We start from the raw sequence: 12,210 nt of genomic DNA on the forward strand, positions 1-12,210 counted from the left end.
GTGATCAGAATACCTTTGTAGTTTTACCTCAAGGATATATTAACTCTCCTTCCCTGTATCATAACTTAGTTAGAAGAGATCTTGATTGCCTGTCTCTTCTATTAAATGTTACATTAATTCACTATAGTGATGGCATTATGCTGAATGGACCAAGTGAGCAAAAAATACCAAACACTTTGGACTTGTTTTTAACACATATGCACATCAGAGGATGGAAGATAAATCCAACCAAAAGTCAAGGACCTCCTACCTCAGTGAAATTCTTAGGAATCTAGTGCTGTGGGGCATGCAAAGATATTACTTTTAAGGTGAAGGCTAAGTTATTGTACCTGGCCCCTCACAACACCACGAAAGAAGCCCAACATTTAATTTACCTATTTAGATTCTGGAGACAGCACATTATTCAATTATATGTTTTACTCCAACCCATATACCAAGTGACTCAGAAAGCTGCTAGCTTTGAATGGGGTCTGAAACAGAGGCTCTTCAACAGGTCCAGGCTGCTGTTTAGGCTGCTCTACCACTTGAACCATGTGATCCAGCAAACAGGATGGTACTTGGTGTCAACAGCAGATAGAGGTGCTATTTGGAACCTTTGCTAAGCCTCTGTCGATGAATCACAGAATAGACCTTCAGGATTTTGGAGCAAGATTCTACCATCATCCGCAGACAGCTATTCTCCTTTGAGAAACAGCTCTTGGCTTACTATTGGGCCTTACTGGAAACTTAACATTTTACAATGGACCATTAAATTACCATAAGACATGAGCTGGGTGCTTTCTGGCCTGCTGAATCATAAAGTAGGACATGCTCAGCAGCAATCCAATATCAAATGCTATGTACTTGATCCAGCTGGAGCAGTTCCGGAAGGTACAAACAAGTTACATGAAGAAGTTGCCCAAATTTCTATGGTTTCTAATTCTGTTACAATGCTGTCAGCTGTGAAACACACACCTGTAGACTCATGGGGTGTATCCTGCAATTGGTTGACTGAGGAAGAGAAAACTAGGGCTTGGTTTGCTGATGGTTCTGCACATAATGCAGGCACCACCCAGAAGTGGATAGCTGCAACATTATTAACTCCTTTCTGAGACAACCCTGAAAGACACTTGTGAAGGGAAATCTTAACAGTTGGCAGAACTTCAGGCAGTATATATGTGTATACATTTTGTTTGGAGGTAGAACTAGCCAGATATGTGATTGTTCAATGATTCAATTGTCTAGATGGTCAGGGACTTAGAAAGAGCATGATTTGGTGACAAAGACATCTGAGAAAGAAATGTGTAGATAAATCCCTACATATGGGTGATCTGTGAAGATACTGGTGTCCCATATAAATGCTCATCAAAAGATAACTTCAGCAGAAGAGGCTTTCAGTAGTCAAGTAGATAGATAGACTGTGCTATTCTATGGATAGTCATTCTTTTTTTTTTTTGCCAGCCATCCTTGTCTTTGCCCAATAAGCCCATGGACAAAGTGGCCTTGGTGACAGAAATGAGGGATGTGCCTTGGATCAACAATATGGACTGCCATTCACCAACTCTGACCTGACTACAGCTGCTATTGAGTGCCAGAGATACCAACAACAGAGACCCAACACTGAACCCCAGACATGGCATCAATCCGCAGGGCGCCCAGTCAGCAACCTGGTAGCAGGCTGAATATATTAAACCACTTCCTGCATAGAAAGAACAATGCTTTGCTCTTACTGGAGTGGATACTGTTTCTGGATATGAATTTGCCTTTCCTATATATAAAGTGTCTGCCAAATCACCATCCATGGACATCACTATACCTTACCCACCATCATGGTATTGCACACAGAATTGCTTCTGACCAAGGAACTCACTTCACAGTCAGGGAAGCACAACAGTGAACCCACAGTTCTGGAATCCAGTTTCCTACCATCCTGAAGCCTTGATAGAGAGATGAAATGGCCTTTTGAAGACACAGTACAATGTTGAGTATGTGGCAGCCGTCTGGAACACTGCTAGGGTTCTCCTGAAGGTCATATAAGCTTTGTATCAAGTGTCCAACATATCATATGGTTTCTCTCATAGCCAGGATTCACAGGTCCAGGAATCAAGGGGTGAAAAAGGAAATGGTTTACTCCCTATCTCTCCTAGTGACTCACTAGGAAAATTTTTGCTTCCTGTTTCTGGAACCTTAAATACTGCTGGCCTAGAAGTTTTGTTTCCAGAGGTGGGAGCATTTCTGCCAGGATCCAAAACATGTTCAGTGACCTGGAAGCTCAGACTTCCTTCTGACTATTTTGGCTTCTGATGCCCTGAAGCCTGTAAGCTAAGAAACAAATAACAGTTTTAGGAGGGTTGGTTATCTCAGATTAACCAAGAAGTTGGAGATAAGAAAGATTATGTCTGGAATGCAGGGGATCCTTTAGGGAGTCTTCTGGTGCTATCATGTCCTGGGATTTCAGCCAATGGAAGACTACATCAACCTAATTCAAGCAGGATGACAAAGGGCACAGACTCATCAAGAATGATAGTATGGGTCACTCCTCCAGCAAAAGAGCTAATATTTGCTAAGGTGCTTGCAGAGGGTGGAAGAAATGCAGAATGGCTAATAGACTAAGGTAATTATATACACCAGCTAAGGCCACAGGACCAGTTGTAGATATGAAGATTATAACTGATATGAGTGTTTCTGTTGTATTTTGGTAAGAATGTGTTTGTACAAATATTTGTGATTTTTCCCCTCAATTTTTCTTGTCATATGATATAACATCAATTAAGAGATTATTAGTGGTTATAATATTTAAGTTTGAGATACTAAAAAAGAGATGTCCTTCAAGGGACATTGTTACCTATTCTAAATGTATAATGTGTTTGTGGTCATATGAGGCATAGTTATATCATGCTAGACATAGTTACACCTGGTTATTGTTTTCAGTTAGAAATTAATTACAACATAAGGAGACATGATTGTGTGTTGAGTGGCTATTCTTTTCTTTTATTTTAACAATTAAACATTTTATTTTACATTAAATGTAATAAATAATAAAATGATAAACAAAATAATAATAAACAATGTTACTTTACATCTTCTCTTCCATTTTTTTTTCTTTTCAAGACAGGGTTTCTCTGTATAGCCCTGGATGTCCTGGAACTCACTTTGTAGACCAGGCTGGCCTCGAACTCAGAAATCTGCCTGCCTCTGCCTTCCGAGTGCTGGGATTAAAGGCGTGTGTCACCACGCCCGGCTATATTCCATATTTTTATAAATACATTTAAATGTAAATAAATATGTCTTCATGAATTGCAGCTTATTGCTGTTAGGAGGAAATGAGCAAATTGGTGAGACCCCTGGGTGGTAATCACACTTTGTTTCTTACATGGTACTAACTAACCAGCTACATTCCCTCAAGGGAAATGCAACATACTTTAGCTTTACATTTGTTCATATTTGTTTACATATATAATATTTAAATAAGAACATACTCCAAGAGTATATAAATATGTTATAGCAAACATAAATTCTGTGGAGATATAAAATCCCAAAAGTAGCAAAATCATAATTATACTTAGAGCTTAAGCAAATGGATATTTTCATTATAGTAGTGGCTCAAAGGTAAATCAAATGTTTGTGTATTCTGAAAGTCATAACAGGTACTCAACTAATCACGTTTAAATGTGGTATATAATGATTTTTAAAAATTTATTCACTTTACAACCCGATATCAGCCCTTCTTGTCCTCCTAGTATCCACCTCATGCAAATCCTCCCTCCATTACACCTTAAGGGAAGCCCCACCTCTGAGTGTCACTCCCCACCACACTAACACAACACCCTCCCCCAATCCCTGCACATCAATTCGCTGAGGGGCTAGGAGAATCCTCTCCCACTGTAACCAAACAAGGCAGTCCATTTAGGGGCACAGAATCCACAGGCATGTAGACAAGAAACTCAGGGACAGCCCCTGATCCGGTTGTTGGGGGACCCTCATGAAGACCATGCTGCTCATTTGCTACATATGTGCTGAGGAGGCTAGATCCAGTTGGTGCTCCATCTTTGGTTTGGTGGTTCAGGCTCTGGGAGCCCCCAAGGTTCCAGGTTAGTTGACCCTCCCTGTCCTCTTTGGATCCCTCAATTCTTCTCCCAGTTCTTCCATAAGATTCCCAAGCTTCAGCCGGGCGTGGTGGCGCTCGCCTTTAATCCCAGCACTCGGGAGGCAGAGGCAGGTGGATTTCTGAGTTCAAGGCCAGCCTGGTCTAAAAGTGAGTGCCAGGACAGCCAGGGCTATACAGAGAAACCCTGTCTTGAACCTCCCCGCCCCCCCCAAAAGATTCCCAAGCTTCATTTAATGGGTGCGAGTCTCTGCATCTTTCCACTGGCTGTTGGGGGTAGCTTCTGAGATGACAGTTATACTAGGTTCCTGCCTCTGCAGGCTGTCCCAACTGACCAACTATGATTGTGGTAGATCTGACTCTGCAGTGACAAATATTCTTGATTGCCAACTTCACTACATATGAAATTAACTAAAACCCAAATGGCTGGGCACAACTGTGAAGGATTTTTTTTTCCTTAATTAAACAGTTGAATTGGGAAGGAACACCTTTAATCAAGATCTTTGAGGTGGGAAAATACACCTTTAATCCAGACTTCTTGCTGTTGTTTTTAAAGATTTTTTTGTTATTGTATTTATTTACTTTTCAAATGTTATCCCCTTCTTCGCTTTCCCCTCTGCAAACTCCCTATCTTATTCCCTTCCCTCTGCTCCTGTGAGGGTGCTCCCCCACTCCCACGTCAGTGCCCTAGCATTCCCCTACGTTAATCAAGTCTCCACAGGACCAAGGGTCTCCATTCCCATTGATGCCAGATAAGGCAATCCTCTGCTACACAGCTGGAGCCATGGGTCCTTCCATGTGTACTCTTTGGTTGGTGGTTTAGTCCCTGGGAGCTCTGGATGTGTGTGTGTGTGTGTGTGTGTGTGTGTGTGTGTGTGTGTGTGTTCTGGTTGGTTGATATTGTTCTTCCTGTGGGGTTGCAAACCCCTTCAGCTCCTTCAGTGTTTCCCCTAACTCCTCCATTGGGGTCCCTGTGCTCAGTCTGATGGTTGGCTGTAAGCATCTGCATCTCCGCATCTGTATTGGTCAGGTTCTGGCACAGCCTTTTAGGGGACAACCATACCAGGCTCCTGTCAGCAAGCGCTTCTTGGCATCAGTAATAGTATCTGAGATTGGTGTCTGCAGATGGGATGGATCCCTAGGTGGGGCAAGACAGGGTTTCTCTGAGTAGTCCTGGCTATCCTGGAACTCACTGTACAAACCAGGCTGGCCTTGAACTCTCAGGGATCCACCTGCCTCTGCCTCCTGAGTTCTGGGATTAAAGGTATGCTCTACCACCATATGGCTTAATTGAGACTTTTTTTTTTTCTGAGGTGGAAAGATTCATCTTTAATAGGAGCCACACCTTCTACTGGCAGTCTATATAAAGATCATGTCTGCTTTCTCTTATTCTCACTGGCAAGTCCATTCCTTCACTGGCATTATTCTTGAGGATTCTGGCACATACTGAAGACCAGCTAAGACATCCAGATTTGTGGACTGAACTACTGGATTCTTGATCCTTCTTTTGGTAGACAGCCATTGTTGAACTATCTGGACTAGCTTACTAACCTATAAGTCACTCTAATAAATCATACATATATATACACATACACATACATATATAGTATATGTTATATGTAGTATTATATATATTAATTCAGTAAGTTATTTTACTCTGGAGAACTCCAACTAATATACATATATGAGATTTGCCATTTATGTGTGTTATAAGCATATAGAATTCATTGTGAAGCATTCAGAATTTTCTGTATTTTAAAGTTGTGTGTTTCAAAATCTTTTCTGTAAAAGATGGGCTGGTCTTGAGTAACCAGAGACCTGCAAAGATGCTTGGCTGTGATTTTGAGATGGTTCTAATCAGCGCTGACTCTCCTCTACTTCCCCTGGGTCCCTCTCACCAGCACTCAGCTAGCTACAGTGTCTCACAAGCCACAGGATATGTTGGAGATGAAAATCTGGCTGGGAAGATTGGTACATGTGTATAATCTCAGTCCTTGGAAGGCTGAGGGATGATAATCAGGAATTCAAGCCCATATAGTAAGTCCAGCCCGGGCTACACGAGACCCTACCTCCAAAAATAATCTGTTTATGTCACACTTGTTCTTAGCACACTTGAAAGAGTTTACCATGACAGAGTGGACAAACTCTTCCTCTTGTAAGCCCTGGTCTCCTTGGCCTCTGGATTTGGTACTGGCTCGTCTCTTTGCTTGTCAGCTCTTCTTGCTACCCGATGGGCCTCTCTCAGCATTGTAATCTTTGCTTAGAGTACTTGATAGCATTGATTCAAGAACTTGAAAGCATTCTGTCTAGCCCCCTGCCCAGGTGTGGACTTGACTGGTTTGGGCAGGCCCAGATTTGTTTGTCTTTTTAAGGACTTTGTTTTCAGCTCCTGCCTAGATTCTTTAAATATCACTGCTTCTAGGAAGACTTCCTCTGGTGACACTGGACTGTAGGGGGAGCAGCTCTAGGTGCAAGCCTCAACTGGTGTAGTATCTTGCTGTTGTGCTCGTAGCTCTTTCCCTGTGGGATAAGGAGAAGCTTCTAATGCCAGCTCAGAGAAATTGTGATCTGAGCCCCACTCTGAACATCTGTATTAATGTGTGCTTTACAACATCTGATTTCAACCACGAAAATGTCCCTTATAAAGTGTGTAAATGGTGTGTCCATCACTGCTCACTTCTGCTGGTGTTCATTACCCCAAAGCTCACCCCTCTGTTGACAGTCATTCTCTATGTACTGTCTTCTACCTCAGCAAATCCTAATCTGCTTCTGCAGATTTGAGAATAACTGGAACTTTCATATAAGGGCACCACTCACTATAGCTATTGGTACCTGGCTTCTTTCACCCAGCACAATGCTTCAAGGTCATCCCTTGGTCAGCATGTCATTGTGTTGTGCCTGAATATCGTTCCACTGAATGGACAGAATACTTCTTTGTGTGCGTTTGCCTGTTGATAGGCATTTGGGTTGCTTGCCTTTATTTAGTCATGTGGTAGACTTGAAAGGCTTGCAATCAAGTATGCATTGGAGGGATGCTGGGACAGTCCCATTCCCCATTGTAGTTTCAGATGACATTGGAGCATCAGCAATACAACTTTCAAGTTTCCCCCTTGCACATTTTCTAAGATCATCTTCTGTTACTTGAGATTAGAGGGTTGCTACTCTTCTTGGAAGCCGTGGACAGGGTAGAAGTCAAGATATTGTTCAAACACTGTTAAACATGTTCGCATCACAACCAGGCTGCTTGGTTCACTTTCTGAGTATCTGTAGCTGGTGTTGCAACCTTAGGCTAACTAAGGCTTCTCTGGAGTAAGCTTTTCTTGCCTACTTTGGATCTTCACCACTAGCAGAACAGGGTGATCTAGTAACAGCTGCAAGTAGTGTTGCTAGTATTACAGCTACCCAATGCCTTGTGGGTTAGGATCTCATGACAGCTGTCACTGCTGGCGCCTTGTTTTCCCTTTCTCACAAAGGCAAGAATGCTGGCACTGTTAGGACAGCAGTGACAGTGGCAGTCACTGTACTGGGCAGTAGCAATGAGGGGCTACTGAACTTCCAGAGAACAGCCAGGACCAAGGACAAGGAGGGGTAATGGAAGTAGGCAGAAGACACTGGATACTGATGAGCTGAACGCTTGCTGAAGGGTAAGGGTTGCAGTACTCAAGGCCTACATGTAAGAGAGCTGTAATACTATTATCATCTCCTGCTGCTGCTAGAGGTTTCCAAAAAGCCAAGGAAGAAAACATCTGCCAAGTTGGGGCTGGAGAGATGGCTCAGTGGTTAAGAGCACTGACTGTTCTCCCAAAGGACCCAGGTTCAATTCCAGCACCTACGTAGCTGCTCACACCTGTTTGTAATTCCAGTTCCAGGAGATCCAATCACCCTTACACAGAGCTACATGCAGGCAATGAACATAAAATAAAAATAATTTTAAAGAAAGAAAACATCTGCGACATGTGTAAGCTGCTCTTGTTTAAAGCAATAAGCTTCTTTTGTGTACCTGTTTCCTTCAAGCAGGGTCTGATTGCTGCTATCCTGAATCAGAGCAGCTGTGTTTGTCTGCATGAGATCCCATATGGAGGGAGGGGAAAGGCTCACAAAGCTTCTCTCCTCTCCAAGGATGCATATGTAACAGTGATCCCCTGGAGGAGGAGACTCTTCAGTGGCATTGTTGTACTCTAGTAGTGAGACTTGTCTGAATCATCACCTGGGGTGTGGCTGCCTAAGTCACCTTTGCTCTCACCCAGGCTCCCAGAAGCAACCTTGCTGAACACATTGGTTTGTCACACTTACTTGAATGGGAGCATTTGTTCTGACCCGTTGTTCCTCTTTGTATCTAGGGTGAATAGAAATAGGCTCCCAGGAAAACTCACACAAGGCTTGGCACCCAATCTAGGTCTTCAGAGCCAAACGTGAGTCTTGGGGGAATAATTGCATGTCTGCTTCAATAAGCTACACACTAGAGGCTGAGTTGTCTAAAGGTTGAGCTCCCATGGAAGGAATCCCAGGGTGGTCATCATCTTCTATGTATGGAGTAATGAACCTTCTTGATGAATGGGGCCTGCCATTTGAGTACAGGATGCTCCCCAAATGGATAATGAACTAGAAATTGTGTTGTAACCCTGAAAGTAGCACATATGGGACAGAGGTAAGCAGGCCATGCTGTTAGCTGTTTGGCCTTTGCTGTGGACAAAAAGACATGCAACTAAAGCTTTGCTCTCTGTTGAGAAATAGCTTGCCTCTGTAAGGAAGGACCGGTAGCTGGGAAAAGACATGTAGTGCTATCCTTCACATTAACTTTTGACGTGGAATAAAAAGTGAGGAAAAGAGCCGGTCGTGGTGGCACACACCTTTAATCCCAGCACTCGGGAGGCAGAGGCAGGCGGATTTCTGAGTTCAAGGCCAGCCTGGTCTACAAAGTGAGTTCCAGGACAACCAGGGCTATACAGAGAAACCCTGTCTCGAAAAATCAAAAACCAAAACAAATAAACAAACAAAACAAACAAAAAACAAAAAAAGTGGGGAAAATAGAGGATGAATGGGTTTGCCATTTCTGAATATTGCTGGAAAGAGCACAGAAATTTAATTTGTTCCCAAGAGCCCTTTCTGTGATCTATATAATCTTGCCACCTGTCAGGAGAACTGGACAGCACAGAAGAGAGAAAATGAAGAACTATTAAAGATATTTCTCATCTCCAATCTTTAATATAGACGTAAAAACTCATGATCCAGCACATAGATAAGGGATTTGATAATAGAAACTGATAACCAGAGAGTATGCTGCCTCTGAACTGCTTGAGTTGGGGAAAGACTTTTAGAAAAGAAATGTTCCCATAGCCTGGCTCATGAGGCTGTATGTGTGATAGCTCATGCTCACAAGAGTCAGCAGTCATCCTTCAGAGTTCCTGCCCATCCTTCTGTTCAAAGCTTCATATAAGATCATCCTAAGTTCTGTGGATACAGAGAAATTCAGTAATATAAACAACACAGGTTCCTCCTAGAGACAAAGCCTCCATCATCTGAGGTACTATGAAATGAATCAGCCTTGGATGAACTGGCTTGTATAAGCACTAGGGACACTTGGTAGTACTATTTGTGGTCCTCATGAATATCAGATACCAGAAGACAACAGAGGAAAGATAGGCATTTTTGTGGAGCTTGGTCATGAGAGAGACCATATTTGATATTCAGTGCACTGGAATGGGTAGGTCTGTTTTCAGAGAATGGCTGAGAGAAGTGAATTTAGGAGGGATCCAAGACTGGAAGACTTTGTGGCTTTGCTGGGTTCTATGGTAGGGTCTAATTCGCATGCACTAGGAGAGGAGTAGTGGCTCTGAATGATTTACTCTGGCATATAACGAGGGTTGTTAGGCTGCTGAAGCACTCAGGAAAGAATAAAACACTGAGAAGCAAGTGCTGATTCAGTAGGCTGGTAGAAAACTATGTAGCTGAGACTGACCTTCAGTTTCTAATTCTCCTGCTGTAATTATAGACATGCCCCACCACTTCCAATTTGATACTGGGCAATCCCTAGTATCAAAGTATCCAGGGCTTCATTCATTCTAGGCAAACACTCCAACTGAGCTATATCTTTATGTTGGACCGTGAAAGGCAGTATGTGTTCTTGTTGAGTGAGGCTTACTCTGGAGACTCAGTAGAAAATTCTACAAGGGACGAACACTAAGCTATGTTCCCAAATACAAATGCAAGACACCACCAGGAGCCCTCAACTCCACCATTCTGTGTCCATCAGTCACCTAGGCAATGCCCCAGGCTCCTCTGATATTCTGGCTAGACTTCACCCCCAGTTACCTGGTTACTGGCAGGTATGACCCGCCCCACGTTACTTGGCAACAGTAAGGTAGCCCAGCCCACTATAAAAAGAGCTGGTTGCCCCTCTCCCCAAGCTCTTGCCTCTCTTACTCTCACCTCTCGTTCTCCTTCTCCCTCTACTTTTTTACTCTTCTCTCTCTGCTTTTCTACAATTAAGCTCTAAAACCATGGACCGCCTCTGCTCACCAAGACCACCTGTGCAATTAAGCTCTAAAACCATGGACCGTCTCTGCTCACCAAGACCACCTGTGCTAGAGCAATGGAATAGGCCTTCCCCTAAAGAGCTGTGTCTAATATCTCGAAGGAAGGCCTCCCATCGTTTCCAGCTGCCAGACTGGACCAAGGACTCTCGCCAATGCAGGAACCACCCCAGTGCCTTCTCCCCCCCCACCCCCACCCCTTCTCCCTTTGGCCTCGGGACTGACCAAGCTGCCCCCAGGTCCCCACATGTTATCAGCTCTACTTCGGTGTTCAGTGACGTCCTGTGATGCCCAAGAGCTAGAACCTGTTGTCCCTGGACTCCGTGAGGCCCAGGGACCGGAACTGCTCCCTCTGCACCCACTTGAACTGGGGTTCCGTGGCTTCTCAGAGCCAGACGCCCATCTGGCAGAGTGGAGAGCACGTGGCAGTGTCCCAAGTCTGCCTGCCCAGTGTCTCCGAGCTCCGGCAGGACGCAGGTCCCTCCCACCCCTTTATTTCCCCACGTCTGGTGCCTAACATCTTTAGCACTTTGATGGTCTGTTATAAGTAAATATCACAAAATTTGTGTCAAGGCATAGTTCTCATGGGGGATAATGATAAAAAGACAAATTTAGTGCTTGTGAGATTTGGGAATGCTTTAACTCTGGACAGTTCACTGATGGCATAAATGACAGCACAGTGCAGGTGAAAAGGATTAAGTTGTCCTAATAACAGCAAAGTACTCTTTCCACATGGACTATACCGTGTGTGTTTCTTGCAAGGAGGAAGACTGATTATGAAGAGTGCTCACCGAGTCTCTTTTAGAAGCCAGTGGCTGCAGCACCAGCATGAAGACTGTCAGACTCAGAGGATGGTGGGAAAAGCAAGCAGGAGCTTAGGTTGTAGAACTTGGTGGCAAATGCCTTTACCTGCCAAGCTATCTTGCAGAATCTGGGATCAGAATTTTCATAAGCAATTCATATGTTCTCAGCAGTTCTACAGTGATGACTTCATGTTTTCCTTAGGCTGTCTTGTTCTTAGACTTACACCATTGCTAAAACTATGCCTCAGCTTTGTAGTGGTCACCACAAGACACCCGGAAGAACTTGAGTGGATTCAGGCTCATCTTTCTGATGATGTCTCCTTCAGCATTGAGGACTTCTCAAGTCAGGTTATAAGGTGTATTCTGGTTGATCTGTTCCAGTTGGAAGAGAATCTTCATGAAGAAATGGTGTTCTCAGGTGGCTTCTCCTCCCTGGATCTGTTATTATTGTCTAGCTTGTAATTTTTTGGTGGTTAGGGACCATGGATCCACCCAGACGGGTGAGTCCCCCTTCCAGGTGATGGGATCAGCACAACGACCTGGGGGTGCAGCTGAATCAACAGCCCGCATCAAAAAACACCCCCAGCCTCTTCTTCCAGTGTTGCCATGGGCCTCAATGGGATGGAAAGTCCCATCTTCATTTTTTCCTAAACCTTTCCCTGGGGAAAACCCAGAGTTTATCATCTGAGCCATGATTACTTCATTGGGGTTGCACATTAATCAATCCCAGCTGGGATAACAGATCTCGGCCCCAGAGATTAATGGGAAGGCCCGGGATGACATATGGCTG

General features: G+C 43.9%; 1 protein-coding gene across 7 annotated transcripts in view; it reads left to right on the plus strand.

The window, feature by feature from the left end:
- Positions 1-2,942, plus strand: part of Esyt2 (extended synaptotagmin-like protein 2) — a 111,653-nt gene extending 108,711 nt beyond the window's left edge. For all 7 annotated transcript variants that reach the window (XR_003950062.1, XR_003950063.1, XM_030246808.1 and 4 more), the window contains one exon: positions 1,441-2,942. Coding sequence is in view for 4 of the 7 variants with exons in the window: in XM_017315129.2 (XP_017170618.1) it covers positions 1,441-1,489 (49 nt within the window). In the remaining 3 variants the exon portion in view is untranslated. The remainder of the gene's footprint in view (positions 1-1,440) is intronic.
- The last annotated feature ends 9,268 nt before the right edge of the window (positions 2,943-12,210 follow it).

This window comes from Mus musculus, chromosome 12 (genome assembly GCF_000001635.26).
Source record: "Mus musculus strain C57BL/6J chromosome 12, GRCm38.p6 C57BL/6J".
Lineage (NCBI taxonomy): Eukaryota > Metazoa > Chordata > Mammalia > Rodentia > Muridae > Mus > Mus musculus.